Source organism: Barbus barbus (genome assembly GCF_936440315.1).
Source record: "Barbus barbus genome assembly, chromosome: 14".
Classification (NCBI taxonomy): Eukaryota; Metazoa; Chordata; class Actinopteri; order Cypriniformes; family Cyprinidae; genus Barbus; species Barbus barbus.
In genome coordinates this window covers 30,895,152-30,912,682 of record NC_136742.1, presented here as the reverse complement: position 1 = coordinate 30,912,682, position 17,531 = coordinate 30,895,152, and the positions used below count along the sequence as shown (strand labels likewise).

General features: G+C 34.9%; 1 protein-coding gene across 11 annotated transcripts; it reads left to right on the top strand.

The window, feature by feature from the left end:
* The first annotated feature begins 5,653 nt into the window (after nucleotides 1-5,653).
* Nucleotides 5,654-15,390, top strand: LOC306880247 (transcription factor GATA-4-like). Of its 11 annotated transcripts, none has more exons than XR_013785056.1 (7): nucleotides 5,719-6,355; nucleotides 11,026-11,192; nucleotides 12,231-12,356; nucleotides 12,534-12,615; nucleotides 12,742-12,869; nucleotides 13,881-14,405; nucleotides 14,791-15,390. XR_013785056.1 is itself a non-coding variant. In XM_079433653.1 (6 exons), exons 1-6 carry the CDS (start codon nucleotides 5,839-5,841, stop codon nucleotides 13,995-13,997), a joined length of 1,137 nt encoding a protein of 378 aa, XP_079289779.1. In that variant the 5' UTR covers nucleotides 5,654-5,838; the 3' UTR covers nucleotides 13,998-15,390. The 11 variants fall into 11 exon arrangements, 3 of the variants coding, with proteins under 3 accessions (XP_079289779.1, XP_079289778.1, XP_079289780.1); XR_013785057.1 differs by having other exon boundaries at nucleotides 13,881-14,419; XR_013785058.1 differs by having other exon boundaries at nucleotides 13,881-14,455.
* The last annotated feature ends 2,141 nt before the right edge of the window (nucleotides 15,391-17,531 follow it).

Genomic DNA, 17,531 nt, shown 5'->3' with positions numbered 1-17,531 from the left:
CTTTACATTTACACACATTCCCAGAAGAAAGGAAAAATCAGAAATTCTAAGCTGCTTTCACATTCATTTCACATCTCTGAACTCTTACTGTATGACAACTATTGACTCTGAATTGTGTCTGTTTTTATATCTCCTCAGGTACGTATTTTAGGAGAAACCGCTACGTTGGTAAAGTTGGTACTGAACCGTAAGGGGGAATGAAAGAGCACGCTTACATGCTCCTTTGAGTCATCATCATTCAAACACATTTCTCAGTCTGACTGTGTGTGTGTGTGTGTGTCACTTGTTTTGAGCAGTTTCCTCCTTTCTCAGGTTTTGTCCTCAGTGTCCAGGTCTCGTTCTGTCAGTGTTTTCCGTCTGATCCTCCGATGGATGCTCTTTTGAAATGCTCTTCCTGGAGACAGGGGGTCTGGCTGCGCTCTGACCCAGAAGAAGAGGGGCCACGCGGGGCCACCGACCCCGTCCTGAGCCCAAGAATCTGCACAGAGCCACACAAGGACATGCAGCCATCAGAGAACGGCTAAATAATAATGCATCATATTGCTGCCTTTAATTTGGATGGCCTTCATTTCAGGAGTGCATCGGTGATGCCTTAGGGCCAAACATATGCAAGTTCATGAAATCAAAGGCTTCTAGCTATGCAGTTAGATGCAGCAATGTGTTAGAATGCAAATGCACTGCAAAATACTGTGAGTTAAAGTTAAAATATCAACATATTCATAGCATCAAAGGAAACCCAGGTTAAAAAAAGAAGCAAGGAAAGGAAGCATGAACTTAATGAAATGTATACCTTGACCTGCAATGTAAGTTGCAACTGCATAGCAACACCCTGGCAACCATATAGCAATGCCCTACAACCTACCGAGAACACCATAGCAACTACAAAGCAACACACTAAGAACACAGTACCCGCATTGCAACAAGCTGGCAACCATATAGCATATAACCCTAGAATCCACCTTCTGTAGAACACCATAGAAACTACATAGCAACACAATATAAGATCCTCAGAACGCATAAGCAATCACATAGCAACACCCTAGCAACTGCATATAAACACAGTAAAAACCACTAAGAAGACATAGTAACTGCATAGCAACACCCTGGCAACCATTTAGCAATGTCCTAGAACCTAACTTCTGCAGAACACCATAGCAACGATATGTTGTATCAAGCTCGGCAAACGTAAACAATCACATAGCAACACCTTGGCAACTGTCTAGAACACCTTAACAACTGCATAGCAACACACTAAAAAAACACTAAAACACACTGTTACCTTCATAGCAATACCCTGGTAGCCATATAGCAATGCCCTAGAACCTACTTTTTGCAGAACACCATAGCAACTTAATAGCAACATGATATACTAAATGAAGCTCAGAACACGTAAGCAATCACATAGCAACACCTTGACATTTGTCTAGAACACCCTAACAACTGCATAGCAACACACTAAAACCACTCTGAACACCTTAGCAACCACATGTCTTCATATTAAAAACACTGCAAGTTAGTTTAACTATCAACATATTTGTAGCTTTGAAGGAAACCCAGAAAGGCATGCTATGTACATGTAAATACAACACACAGTTTGTCCTTTTTTCTCTTAAAATGCTACAGAGTCAGAACTCTTGGTTTGCGGACAGAAAGATGCTGATATTTATTAGTTCACATTCCACCATTTTGATTTTTCATCTTGCAACACGTTCAGTTCTCCAACAAACAGACACTCTTCCCCCCACAGTTGGTCTCATCTATACTATCTGTTGTTTCTCCCCGTCTCTCCCTCTATCTGCTCTCATCTTCGTCACCAAACACCTCGTTCATACTCACTCTGACAGTGGTCTGGCCCCGAACGAATTACACAGGCGCTTCTGAGCCCAAAGTTCAGATAATTCACACATGCCTCACACAAACACACACATTCATAGACATCTCTTCTAGCAATAAAGGGATAGGAATAAAAAGCATATGTGACAAGAAAACAGTGATGATGACCATTGAAATGTTTTAATCTTCCTTTTGTTTTATTAGACTTGTTTTCTAAATCAGTAGTCACTACTAGTGCTCAAAGTGATGGGATCAAACAGCCCACAATACTATGGCAACCACATAGCAGCGCAATAAATATAATTTGTAACACTTTTGCAACTGCATAGCAACACCACAACAAACTAAAAACGGCATAGCAACACATTAAAAAATTATTTGGAACCTCGTAGCATCTGCATAGCAAAGCCCTGACAACCAACAAGAATAATATGGCAACTTCATAAAAACGCTCAGAGCACTTTACCAACTGCATAGCAACACCTCAACTCCCGCAATACCCTGGAAACAGCATTGCAACGTATAAAAAATTACTTGGAACATCTTAGCAACTGCCTAGTAATACCCTGGTAACCACCAAGAACACTGTGGCAACATTGTAAATACACTCAGAACCATTAGGAAATGCATAGCAAGGCCTTGACTCACACAACAACCTAAAATTGACATTTGAAGCATCTTTGCAACTGCATAGCAACACCTTGGCAACTGCCCTAAACTCGGAATACTATGGCAACCATACAACAGCACACTAAATGCCATTTGGAATACATAGCAACACCTCAACTCCCACAACAACCTAAAAATGAAATAGCAACACATTAAAAATGAAAAAGCAACACCCTGGCATAGCAATTCATAGCAATACTACTGCAACATTATAAAAACACTCATCACATTTTAGCAAACGCTTAGTGAAACTTCTACCCCCCCCCCCCCCCCCCCCCTCAAAAGAAACCTAACAACTGCATTGCAACGCATTAAAAATGAATCTATACATTTTATAAAAATATTTAGTACACTTTAGCAAATTCTTCTTTAGCTGACTCCCAAAATACCCTAGCAACTGCATAGCAACACATTAAAAATGACTTGGAACCTCGTAGCACCCGTATAACAACACCCTGGCAACCACCCAGAACACAGAATACTATGGCAACCACATAGAAGCACATTAAAAGCCACTGAGAACACTTTAGCAACTGCATAGCAACACCCTAGCAACCACCCACAACACCCAAGTGTTGTGCTTATTGCAAATACCACTTACATTTTCTTTCAAATGTGTATACACTAAGTCGGACAAAATATAAAATGATAGACCTCTGAACAATTTCTGTTTTTTGTAATGTAATAATCTTCTTTTTTAAACTGATTTAAATGTGATAGTTTCAGCAGATGATGCAAATTCTCAAATATTCCTGCCTTCTACTTTATTGATCAGCAGTTTCACCTAACAGCATCACTTATGTTAGTTTTATTAAATTATTATCAATGCATTTGTGTATTAATTTAATATGATGCAGCAAAGGGACAATAAATTCTTAGAAACAGCAGTGAAAATGAAATCCTCTGCCTGATCTCAGAGCCTCTCTATAACACTTGTAGAGGATTTCACGTTGACCAGAAGCTTGTTTATCAGACGTGTGATTGGGATCACAGGCCAGCAGCAGCAGCCGTGGAAAGTTTCCCATTGAGGATGGAGACGGAGCCGCTGAGGAAGCAGGGAGCGATATGGAGGAGATCTGCTGATTTTCCAAGTATTCCAGAACCTGCCTAACTCCAACTGCATCCTGCCCTGCTTTGGACTCGCTATCAATAATATCCTCTGTGAGTCTGATGTGTGTGAGACTATTCTGCAATACAGAAATCCAATTCATTCACTCATTTTCTACTAAAAAAGTATCACAAAATCCTTAAAATAAAGTAGTTTTTCCATTCATTTTGTTTATCCTTACAAAGTGTATCTTAATGTGCGTTGTTTTTTTTATATCAGCAGTTTTGTACATTTTGTAACACTTTACTTATAGCCTTTATGTATAATGTATTATAAACATATTCAAAATGTATATTGCAATGCATTGTATCTTTTCATAAATAATAGTAACCAAAGTTAAAATGCATTATAATACTTAGAAGATATATAGGCTACTTTCTAAAGGTGTACCAATGAACAGATTAGTACTGAATATATATATATATATATATATATATATATATATATACAGTCAGGCCAAAAAATATTCAGATACCAGCTATAAGTTTTTATATTTTTTATTAGTTGGTGCAGGGCACTATAGTTCATTTATGTAAGTGAGGATAGCAAAATTAAGTGAACTGTGACATATTATACCCAAAAATACTTCATACAGTGGACTAGCAGTAAAAGTTTGGGATCAAAAAATATTCAGACACTTTGACCTGACCATGTTTTGCTTAAGTGCTTTGCTAATTTGCTAATGCCGCCATTTACACACACACACACACACACACACACACACATGTATGTATATGCATAGCACCAAAAACCAACAACTCTAAACTCTGATTTTGCCATTAGATTTTTTTTTTTAAAACAATGCAATGCAATGTTTTAAAAAGAAAACAAACTTCAGTCCTCGATATCAGATGTTCTGTGTGAAATTGTTCTAGATATTGTTGCGGAAGGCGCATCGAGACGCATAATTGTAAAACCAATGAAATGGACAGCATGAAAGTCTCGCTTTGTTTATAAAAAAACAGCGGAATGACAGCAAAAAATGTTTCATAGAAAACAACAACAGTGAGACTTCCTACAACCGCGAGCTGCGCGGAACATCCTTCATATCCATCACTCTTCCCGCACATTAGATAAAAAACAATATTAATACATAGAATATTTTTAAATATTACTTTATTGTAATACTAATATAACAAATGTGCGAATTAGCCTATGTAAAACATGATTTTTGTTTTACTTTTAGAGGTTATGTTTTACTAAGAGTGAGACATGATAGAAATTATGCTTAGCCTATAATTGATAGATATGCCTACAGGTTTCCTTTATTCTACTGATTAATATCTGACTGGGCTCACACATAACTCTTAGGAAATAATCAATTGTACGGGCATTTAAGTCTTCCTGTCTCTGCATTTTATCATGTCACATTTAAGTCATTTAATCAAATCATTTATTGAGGGTCTCAGTCAAGTGGGTTTCATATTTAAATGATGTGAATATTTCATATATTCTTGTAATTTCTTGCAATACTGGAATATGTTAGACATAAATATATATGTGTGTGTGTGTGTGTGTGTGTGATTTTTAAAAATTATTTAATTCATATTTATTTTATTTCTTTATTTTTATTATTTTATTTTATTCTTTTTATTTTATTTTTCTTTATTTTATTTTTTTATATTTTATTATAAGATCAGTTTTTGTGGCGTTCTTTAAAGAACATACGTGTTTATAAAGAACTAATAAAGTTTTTATATGACCATATTTAGTTCAATTAAATCCTTATTTTTGAAAGTGGAATCTCAGAATTATTTATTATGCACGCGCGCAAATATATAGGCTAAATATCGCAGCTATGCGTAGTAGTTATATACACAAAGATACGTTATAATCAATGAAGGTCTCCAGAGCGCAAACGCACTGGATAGTTTGCCAAATATGCAACAACAAAAAACAAACAAAAAAAAGTCATTATTACAGTTTTAACTGAGGGTGCTATTGATTTCGTTTGAGAAGCGGGCCTGATTTGCATGCGTGGCGCAGACATGATGGGAATATGTTGTTGTTCCTGTAAACGAGGTCGGTGACCCGAGCAGGAATGAGATGCGTTTTACTGGAGGCGGAGAGATTGGGAGGAGTGAGACCATCCACCCTCATCATCCTCTGCTGCCGTCAAGTCAAGCGAAGCAGAAAATGCTCCCGGCGGGCACAGGGTGAACTCAGCCCGGTAAGACCCACGCCGATGCTCCGGTCCTCGCGAGAGGAGCGATCGCTCACCTGTGGACATGTATCAAGGTGTAACGATGACCGCAAACCACGGACCCGCGTCTTACGAGCCCGGTTTCCTCCATAACGCCGCCTCCGCCGCCGCTTCGCCGGTGTACGTGACGCCCACCCGGGTCACCCCGATGATCTCGGCGCTGCCGTACCTCCAGACGCCGCCGCAGAGCAGCCCGGTGTCCGCGCACTCGGGATGGGCGCAGGCGGGCGCGGATACGGTCGCCTCTTACAACTCCACCGGCGGCCAGCATCACTCTCCGGTCTCCAGGTTCACGTTCTCCACGAGCCCTCCGTTAAGCTCCGGGGTCGCGACGGCGAGTTACTCCAGCCCACTGAACATCTCCGCCTGCGGGAGGGAGCACTACGGTTCCCGCGGTCTGAGCGGATCCTATCCCAGCGGATACCCGGCTTACATGAGCCCCAACATCGGAGGCTCTTGGGCGGCGTCGCACTTTGACAGCTCCGTTCTTCACGGCCTCCAGAGCGGCGGAGCGCCCGGTGCAACGCGACACCCCAATTTAGGTGAGAATTCAGAATGATTTCAGGAATTTTTTTTTCTTTATAGATAAATTATAGATAAATTATAATTAAAATAAAATTGCAGGCAAAATTTCACAAAACAAATCAACGGCAGGCGCTTTTAAAAATAAAGGTGCTTCACGATTCCACAGAAGAAGCTTTTATGTTTAAATGGTTCCATAAAGAATCTTTAACATCTGAAGAACCTTTCTGTTTCACAAAAGCTTCTTTATGGCGAAAGAAGTTTCTTCAGATTATAAAAAAGGTAAGAAAGATGTGGTTCTTTGTGAAACCAAAAATGGTTCTCTATGGCATCGCTGTGAAGAACATTTTAAGCATCTTTATTTTTAAGAGTGACTAGATTGAACATGAAACTCTGAAGCAGAAAGACTTAAAATATATATATATTATAAAGCTTACTCAATTACTCCATTTTTTACAGTGATCTATTTTTGGTAAAATGGATATTTAAGATATTAAAATTAAGTAGAAATGTTATTGTCCTCGATGGTTTGACCTTGATTTGTGTCATTTTACGAAGTTTAAATGAGAATTTGCAGACACTATTTATGATTCATCATCTGATATGAGAATAAAATAAAACGAAAGTAAAACATACATGCATGCTTAAATGCACTGATAATTTAGCTTGTTCCTGGCGTGAATTTATTCTGATGAAACTTTAAAATCGACAAAAACCGCTTGTAAATAGTAAAAAATAGGCTAAATCAATAAAAAATTTATTATTTCTTTCAATGTTGTGTTGTGTTTTGAAAGCATGTGGGTGTAAACTATACAAAGTAGGCTAAATATGATTTTCTATAATAGTTACATTTATTTTCTGTTTCTTTTCTATAACAATTGATTATCAGAATAATGAACATGGTGAAATCTAAATAAAGTTTGGGCATTTATGGGTGTAAATTATGCTGTCTTTTGATCATTTGGGCATTAAGCCGAGTTTTTATTATTATAATTTTTTTCATTAATGCTAAGAAACATTACGGAGTTTGCAGTTTATAATAAACAAGTTTTACATAATGTATGTTAGCCGAGAATTTAGATGATTTGACTCTGATCGAAACAGTCATAATAAATATGTATTGCAAAAAGAAATAGCCTAAATAAAATATCGAGGATCTGAATATAGACCAAATACAACACTATCTACATGAGAAAATGCGCTTTAAATGGCCTTTACTGTGTGCAGTGTAATCTAAAGATGGATTTGAATAGATTACTGAACTGGCTTTATTATTATTATATTATTATCAGCAGGGCCTGAGCTCATGTCCAACACTGCATGAATCTGTTTTGCATTTATGAAAACACTTAAGTTTATTCATGAGGGTTTATTGTGTTTTTCACTCACCCAAAACTGCTCAGGTGTGTTCTGATAGATCCATTAATAATTATAATAAAGGAAAAATAGCAGGATTACAGTTAAAGCAGTTCCCGCAGAGTGTCACTTTGTGTATTTAATGCCTGTACATTTACTGATAATAATTTTAATATGAATCGTATTTTTGCCTAAACTTTATAAATAGTCAAAAAGGATACTTTTTGTGAGCATATGGATGAAAAAACAACGAAATAAATATTTTTTCTATAAGAATTTAATTTCTTTTCTGTTTTATTTCTTTTAGGGTCGATGTGAAACTGCTTTTATTTCGTCTCTCGCGATCGTTTATATTTATTTTAAGGCATAATGTTATTATTAGGCCTATAATACACATTGTTAAAAACATGCATAAACTAAATGTTATTTTAAGCTTTAATAAAATTGTTCCACTTTTGGAACATTTTGGGTTTATATTTCATGAAGTCATTCAAATCACGAAAATATATGAATCAAACTCTTATGATAGATTTATTTTTATGCTCTGTTTATTTTATGGCTAAATAAATGATATTGTTTTATCTGTCGTTTTTGTGACTTGAGAGAATAATTACAAATAAACCTAAAAGAAAAACTAAATTACGTTTCTGATAAAAATAAAGGATTAATAAGGGGTTGATTCAAGAATATTATTCTGTTGTATTCCTTTTAGACTATTGTTAAAGAATCGCTATATCGAAAGTTTGATTTGTTTTTGTTTTTGTATGTTGTTCTAATGATCATATTCAGCATAATATGAGTATAATTAAATCTGACAAAAAACGAAGTGTAAGTAAAAAAAAAAAACGTGGGTATGTATTTAATTTTTCTCGTTAAAATCTTGTTAATTTATTATTATAGACCACTTTTTTTAATAAACTTTATAATTTTTAATAAACTATATTTATAATATAGATGACTTTGATCTGAAGAATTCGTGTAATAATGATAATCTGTGCCACGTGAGATTTTATTCGAATCAATAACTGCACACTCATTATGATAAAGATTTGATTAGTAATCATTTCTTTCATTTTATAGTTTTATTGTGTCGTTATATAATCACGAATCTGTGTGCATGATAAATTATGTTTGCCTGAGATATAAAATCAGCTGTAGAAGCAGATATTTTATTAAAGCTAATAACTGATAGGAATAACGTGACCTTTGTCGTGATCATGTGCTATTAATAGAGTGATCCAGAGATGGACTTTAACATGCAGCTGAAAGAAGCTTCACTTATTTGTCCTTTTTCGGTTTGATTCCAGTCTTCCGTGTTTTTGGTGCTTTTTTTGCAGCTCATAATCAGTTTCAGTGTTAATAAGCAGTTTCCCGTCGGTCATTGCAGTAAAAGACTCCCAAATGTGTCCAGAAAGTGTTTGACCTCTGCTCATTAAGACTGAAGTGAAGCTGTTGTTTGTCAATCGAGCGACTGATTTGTGAGGCGCTGTTCCTGTCGTGTGGGTTACATCTCAAGGTTAGAGCTGCTGTCAAAAACAGGTTCTGAGAACGTTGTGCTGACGTTCCTATTAGGTTATGCAAACGTTCTATTTTATAACTTTGCAGACATTAATGGAACGTTACTTTTGCAAGTTCTCGGAACGTTCAGAAACATGAAGTAACGTTTCAAAAATGTTACATGAACGTCCAAATGAAACGTTTTGTGCAAACATTTTGAAAACATTATTTCTAAATGTTCTCTGAACGGTCAAAATGTACAGTAGATGTTTTAACATGCAAACGTTATTCAAGGAAAAAAAACATTCCATGAACAATGTATAAATAATAATTTTGTGCAAAATAAAAATGGTGCAAAATAAAAATAAGCACTGCAATATTAAAAAAGTACAAAATAAATCATAAAAATGAACACTGCACGCACTAATAGAAAATGCTAAATAAATAATGCAAATAAACACTGCAATAATACAAAAAATAAAAATACTGCAAAAAACACTGCAATAATAAATTAGGTATAAAATAACGTTTTCTAAACACTGAAAAGATTGCAATTAAAAAAAATGCACAGTAAAAATGTGTGTCTCAGCTCTTTTAATGTCTCATAATCCTCTGATCGATCTGTAATTAGTCTTTCGGTGATCAGAAATGTTTTTGGATATGATTTTGGATGATTTATGATGCTGAATGAATGTGACAGTGTTTGAAAGCCTGGAGAATAGTTCAGAGAGAGAGATGAATGATTATGCGTCCGCCTCATTTGTCCACATTGGTCCGTCGTTCAGTGTTGTAGTTAAGGGCCCCTCAGGGGTCGTTTGTCATGTGTTTCCATTGATAAAGATTAGCTGAGTTTGTCTGACAGAACTCCACACACACACACACACACATGAGCAACAGCGCCTCCTGCTGATCAGGAAACTCAGCTGTTTTGATTCACAATGCAAAAGCTACACCTCACATTTTGTTGTCAAAAATTTGTGACTCTGTTTTTATTTTGCATGTTATTATGTTATTGTATGTTATTACAGTGTTTATTTTTACTTTTTACTTTCCACTTTATTATTTTTGCATTGATTATTTTTATTTTACACTTTTTATCATTGCAGTGTTTGTTTTAATTTTTTATTTTGCACTGTTTTTTTTATTATTGCAGTCTTTTCAGTGTTTGCAGAAAGTTTGTTTTTTATTTTGCATGTTTTTTTTACTACCGCAGTGTATATTTTTAGTTTTTATTTTGCATTTTAGTATTATTGCATTGATTATATTTATCTATTTTATTTTTTGCTGTTTTATTATTTCAGTGTTTATTTTTCTTTTTTTCTTTTGCATTATTTTTATTATCACATTTTTTCTCTGTGTGTGGAAATTGTATTTTTTGTTTTGCATTATTTCTTATTATTGTATATATTTATCTATTCATATTTTTTGAGTTTTATTATTGCAGTTTTTTCATAGGTTTTTTTTTGAGTATTTGCAGAAATTTTTAAAGTATTATTTTTTGCAGTGTTTATTTTTCATTTTATTTTACTCTATTTTTATTATTGCAGTGATGTTTATTTCTATTTTGCACTTTTTATTACTACAGTTTTCAGTGTTTGCAGAAGGTTTACTTATTTTTATTTGGCACTTTTTAAATTATTGCAGTTTTTTTAGTGTCTGCAACAAGTTAAGTGCTTATTTATTTTAAAAATAAAAATAAATAAAAAATTAAAAAATAAATAGATAACTGTATTAAAGCTCCAGAACCTTGATGCTTGTCTTCAGAACCACAGATAAAACGGTCTTTGTGAAATATTTATTGAATATGAATGTGTACGTGTGTGTGTGTTCTGCTCAGAGCTGCTGGATGATTTCGCTGAGGGTCGTGAGTGTGTGAACTGCGGGGCCATGTCCACTCCTCTGTGGCGGCGGGACGGGACGGGTCATTACCTGTGTAACGCCTGCGGTCTCTACCACAAGATGAACGGGATCAACCGGCCGCTCATCAAACCGCAGAGACGACTGGTGTGTTTCAGCACTATCAACATTTACAACGTCATTCATATGAAAATACTCCGAGATCTGGGAAATCTTTCATCCTTAAAATCTATGCATGTATAATAAGTATAGTACATATAATAAGTAATAGGGAGTATAGTACAGACTGTACTACTGTACTATACTCCCTATTACTTATTATATGTACTATACTTGTATACTTACTATTATGATGTTATTTTAAACCATCAGTTTTTCATGTTGTTGATCTACCATGATTAATATTGATTAATATCTATTTTGATTTTTTTTTATTATTGCATGGTATTTTTTGCACTATTTTCTATTATTACAGTATTTGCAGCAAATTTGTTTTTTGCATTACTTTTTTGATTATTGCAGTGCTTATTTAATTATTAATGCAGTGTTTATTTTTTATTTTGTGCGATTTTTCATTGTTTGAAGCAAGATTAGTTTTTTATTTTGCATTACATTTTATTAGTGCTTTCTTTTTTTATTATTATGATAATGCCTTATTATCTTTTTTATTATGATGATAATGCATTATTATTAAATGTAATGCATTATTATCATAATAATAAAAAAAGGCTGCATTAAATTTTATTACTGCAGTATTTTATTATTATTATAATGCATTTTTTTATTATGATAATGCCTTATTATTAAATGTAATGCATTATTATCATAATAATAAAAAAGGCTGCATTAAATTTTATTAGTGCAGTATTTTATTATTATTATAATGCATTTTTTTTATTATGATAATGCATTATTATTAAATGTAATGCATTATTATCATAATAATAAAAAAGACTGCATGGAAACACTGAAAACATTGCAATAGCCTAATTAAAAAGTGCAAAACAAAAAATAAAACATTTCAATATATTATCACTTTTTAATTATTGCAATGCTTTCAGTGCTTCCAGCAAGTTCTTTTTTATTCTATTATGCATTACTTTGTATTATTGCAGTGTTTTGAAGGTTTAATTCAGATTTGAAGACTATCACTGACCCGCTGGTTTCTGTCTGTCTCTCGGTCAGTCTGCGTCCAGACGGGTTGGTTTGTCCTGCACTAACTGTCAGACGACCACAACCACTCTCTGGAGGCGTAATGCAGAAGGAGAGCCGGTCTGCAACGCCTGTGGACTCTATATGAAACTCCACGGGGTGAGACAGACTTAAGAAGATACATAAATATACTCGCTTTGCTCTGTTATTAGTTTACTTCACCCTTTGTCAATGCAAATGTACAGTTTTTACTCAGTAGTAACACTGTGTAACCAGCAGATAGAGTCAGAGAATGAACAAACCTGCAGATCTGAGAGTTTCTGCTCTTGTGTTCAGGTTCCTCGTCCCCTCGCCATGAAGAAAGAGGGAATTCAGACCCGCAAACGCAAACCAAAAAACATCAGCAAGTCCAAACCTGGTGAGTGCAGATAGCTCAGCAGAAAACTCTTCTCAGTAGGATATCAAGTCAGAATCTTCTTGATGAAGATGAAATCATGAGTGTGGAATCTGTGATTGTGACCTTTGACCTGTGTGTGATTTGAAGGGTCATCTGAGGGTCAGGCGCCGTCCAGTGCTATGAACTCCAGTCCCACAGAAGAACCACGGCCCATAAAGACGGAGCCGGACACTGCGTCATTTTACACACACCACAACACATCGATGAACACACCGGTCAGAAAACAAAACACACACACTGTGACCGCAGTGCTGCTTTATTAGCATTGTGAGTGTCATGAGTGCCATTTATATTGTATTATAAATATACATTTTTAAGTATTATACTTATTATAATTCTTATTGCTTATTTTATTTAAACAAATTATATTATATATTATATTATTTAATATATTAAATATATTATATGTATTTAAAAATGCTATAGCTAAATATTATAAATGACCCTTTAAATTTTAAATATATTAAATAGTTTGTTTGTGCGCGCGTGTGTGTGTGTGTGTGTGTTAAAATAAATATAAGATAAAAAAAATTTAACAGATTATTTAAATAATATTACTATAATATATATATATATATATATATAAATCATATAAAATAAATGTATACAATTTGTATTCATAAATATTATACATTTATAAATATTATAAACAAACCTTTAAATATTAAATTGTTTAATCTCTTTTATGATTACTGTGCAGTTTATGAGTTCATATTAATTTAAAGAGTGCAATAAATAAATATTTGTATTTCTAGATATTATAACTAGTAATTTAAATTTAATATGTAATTTAATTTAGGCTAATCTATTTAATATAATCCATAATATTTTATAATATTTATTTTTAATTTATAATAAAATATTATTATATATATAATATAAATATATAATTACAGTATATGTATTTAAATTAAAATTCATATATATATATATATATATATATATATAATATAGTCTAACTGAGACTTGTTATATAGTGCTTGCATATTATTGCTCTTTTGTTGATTTTGATCGCTTCTATTGTCCTCATTTGTAAGTCGCTTTGGATAAAAGTGTCTGCTAAATGACTAAATGTAATGTAATATATATATATAACTAAAAGTCCATTATTCATTTATTACAATTATTCATATACTAAATGCTTTTGTCTAAAGTAATTCTTATGAACAAAACTCCAACACAAGTGATAAAGACAGTAACACGAAATCTTTCCTTTGTTCATCCAGGTCTCTGTGTTTCCGTCGTATATGGGAACTCCAAGCTCAAGTTCTGCTCTCAAACTTTCTCCAAGTGGATCGTCCAGCTCCAAAAGCGAAGTGTGGAACAGCCTGATTCTGGCATAAGAAACGCTTTATAGATCCTCCTGTGAAAGCGTCACTCCCTGCAGAGCTCCGAGCAGAAGAACTGGTCTATCAGGTGCCAGAGCCAGCGAGCTTCAACGATGCAGAAATATCTATGATATGTAGTCAATCATGAAAAGATACTGTACGTACAGTGAGACCTGAACGCTGTGCTGGATTCACATCAACAGATCAGTAGAAAACTCTGATTATAAACGTGCTGCAAATCGCAGGAACCAAAGACCCTTCAGTCCCAGAAGATCATGAGAACATTATATAACCTGAATGTTCCAGATCACGGCTTGATGGATGTGTAGCATGTGCTTTACTCATCTTTAAGACATTGGTTTCATTCATTTTAAACCATTTGAGTGGCATTCAGTTGATATAAATAAACACACATGGAAATTTGCTCCATTCGAAATGTAGAGTTTGTTTCTTCATCAGATTTGGAGAAATGTGTCTCCATCAGTGTCTCAGCAATGGATGCTCTGCAGTGAATGGGTGCCGTCAGAATGAGAGCTGATTAAAAACATCACAATAATCCACAAGTAATCCACTCCTGGTGCTATTCTATGGAACAAATTACCAACTTGTGTTAGAGCGTCCTCCCTACCAGTTTTTACATATCTGCTTAAAAAACAGATATTTAAAAACTGTTTAAGAGTTCATAATCAATAATAACGCTTCCTCCAGCTTTTCACTTCTCAAGCTGGAATAATTGATGGACTGGAGTGGTGTGGATTATTGTGATGTTTTTATCAGATCTCATTCTGACGGCACCCATTCACTGCAGAGCATCCATTGCTGAGACACTGATGCAGAGATATATTTCTACAAACCTGATGAAGAAACAAACTCATCTTGATCTTGGGATGGCCTGAAGGCGAGGACATTAACAACACCTTTTCATTTTTGGGTGAACTATTGCTTTAAAAAAAAAAAGAAGAGCCATAGTGGTTAGTTCACCAACTTCCAGTCTAGAAAGCCACTTCCTTGAACCTGTTTAAAAATAACCCTCAACACCAATTTTTAATTCCTTTTCAAATCTAAGAAAATCCCCTTCACTGCAGCTGAGCTCCTTTAATTTGATCTCATTTTTAAATACATTCTTATATTTATTTCTATATAGAAAACAGGGTTAGAGTTTGCCAGCTGACAACTGCTTGTAAAGTCAATCTGAACTTGTGCATTAATTATAGATTAAACATTGTTAACGTTTTTCATTAGACTGTAAAGAAAATAGAAAGTCCACATGTAATTCTTTTCTAGTTGCAGCATTCTATAATATGAAATGTATATAACTGTATGTACGTGAAACAACTCACTCCATGTTTAACTGTTGTTGTGCCACACAGCATCTATGTAAAATGAGATTAAACTGTTTGTAATTTCAGATTCAACTTTATTCTTTCACAGAGAACAAGGTTTTCCATGTCTTTAAATGCCCAGTAAATCTCTTTAGTAATAAACTCAAATAACAATTTAACAATTAAAGACAACTGCCTAAGAATAAAGGCCCGTTCACACTAGGAGTGATAATTATAACGATAACTATTAGCGAACAATGTCGTTCTATTTATTTTAAATGCACAATGCAGTTTTGTCGTCTGCCGCTTTAAATATCGGAACGCTTTCAGGATGGACTCTGATTGGCTGTCAATATTTTATCATTACTCATTTGGGCAAAAATCGGTATGAAAGTGATTCCAACTTCGATATGTTGTTAACGTTATAGCTGTAGTGTACTATTTTAAATTTAGTACTATTATATCGTTATCGGTATAATAATCATGAACGATAATCGTTTGTTATTGTGTAAACGGGCCTATGTCTGGGTAAAATATGTCTGTTAGAGCACATGTAAAGTAATTATTATTGTATACAGGCTAACAATGTGTTCTTGAATCCCATTACATTTTTATTGTAGGCTATTGAAATGTAACAAGTACACATGCAGTTCAAAAGCAATATGTGACCCTGGACCACAAAACCAGTCATTAAATTGAGATTTATACATCATCTGAAAGCTGAAATAAATACGCTTTCCATTTATGATATTGTCAATAAATACAAATAATTTATTATTATTATATTTAGTCATTTAGCAGATGCTTTTATCCAAAGCGACTTACAAAAAATATCTAAATATTGAGAAAATCTCCTTTAAAGCTGTTCAAATGAAGTTCTTAGCAATGCATATTACTAATCAAATATTAAGTTTTGATACAACCCAAATTCCGGAAATGTTGGGACGTTTTTTCAATTTAAATAAAATGAAAACTAAAAGAATTTCAGATCACATGAGCCAATATTTTGTTCACAATAGAACATAGATAACCTATCAAATATTTGAGAAATTTAAAAATTTTATGCACAAAATGAGCTCATTTCAAATTTGATGCCTGCTACAGGTCTCAAAATAGTTGGGACGGGGGCATGTTTACCACGGTGTAGCATCTCCTCTACTTTTCAGTTCGAAGACGTCTGAGCATCGAGGTTATGAGTTTCATAAGTTTTGGTGTTGGAATTTGGTCCCATTCATGCCTGATATAGGTTTCCAGCTGCTGAAGAGTTCGTGGTCGTCTTTGACGTATTTTTCGTTTAATGATGCACCAAATGAAAGATCTGGATTGCAGGCAGGCCAATTCAGCACCCGGACTCTTCTACTATGAAGCCATGCTGTTGTAATAGCTGCAGTATGTGGTTTTGCATTGTCCTGCTGAAATACACGTTGTCTGGCGGGAAGCATATGTTGCTCTAATACCTTTATATACCTTTCAGCATTCATAGTGCCTTCCAAAACAAGCAAGCTGTCCATACCGTACGTACTTATGCACCCCCATACCATCGGAGATGCTGGCTTTGAACTGAACGCTGATGACACGCTGACCCCCCGCTCTCCCCCCACTCACCATCATGAACAGCACTGTGACTTCAGTAGAGTCATTCAGATTCCTGGGCACCACCATCTCCCAGGACCTGAAGTGGGACAATCACATTAACTCTATTGCGAAAAAGGCCCAGCAGAGGCTGTATTTCCTCCGCCAGCTAAGGAAGTTCAACCTGCCTCAGGAGCTGCTGAAACAGTTCTACTCTGCAATCATCGAGTCTGTCCTATGTTCTTCTATATCTGTTTGGTTTGGTTCAGCTACCAAAACAGACATCAGAAGACTACAACGGACAGTTAGGACTGCTGAGAGAATTATCGGTGCCCCTCTGCCCAGCCTCCAAGAACTTTACACCTCCAGAGTGAGGAAAAGGGCTAAGAAAGTCACTCTGGACCCCTCACACCCAGCTCACTCTCTCTTTGTACTGTTGCCCTCTGGCCGGCGCTACAGATCACTGAGCACCAGAACAGCCAGACACAAGAACAGTTTTTCCCCCAGGCCGTATCCCACCTGAACAACACATAACACACCCCGGTACTGTACATCTGTAAATAACCCATCAAACCTTCATCTGTACATATATAGGACACATGCACATTCACAGTTCTGTCTATGGTCATGTCTCTTTTCTGTATATTTTTATTTT

Excerpts from the sequence above, each read along its gene's own strand:
- LOC306880247 (XM_079433653.1), top strand. The coding sequence starts at position 5,839 with ATGTATCAAGGTGTAACGATGACCGCAAACCACGGACCCGCGTCTTAC. Across the intron at positions 11,193-12,230 it reads TCAAACCGCAGAGACGACTG|TCTGCGTCCAGACGGGTTGG; the intron begins GTGTGTTTCAGC and ends TCTCTCGGTCAG. Across the intron at positions 12,357-12,533 it reads TCTATATGAAACTCCACGGG|GTTCCTCGTCCCCTCGCCAT; the intron begins GTGAGACAGACT and ends TCTTGTGTTCAG.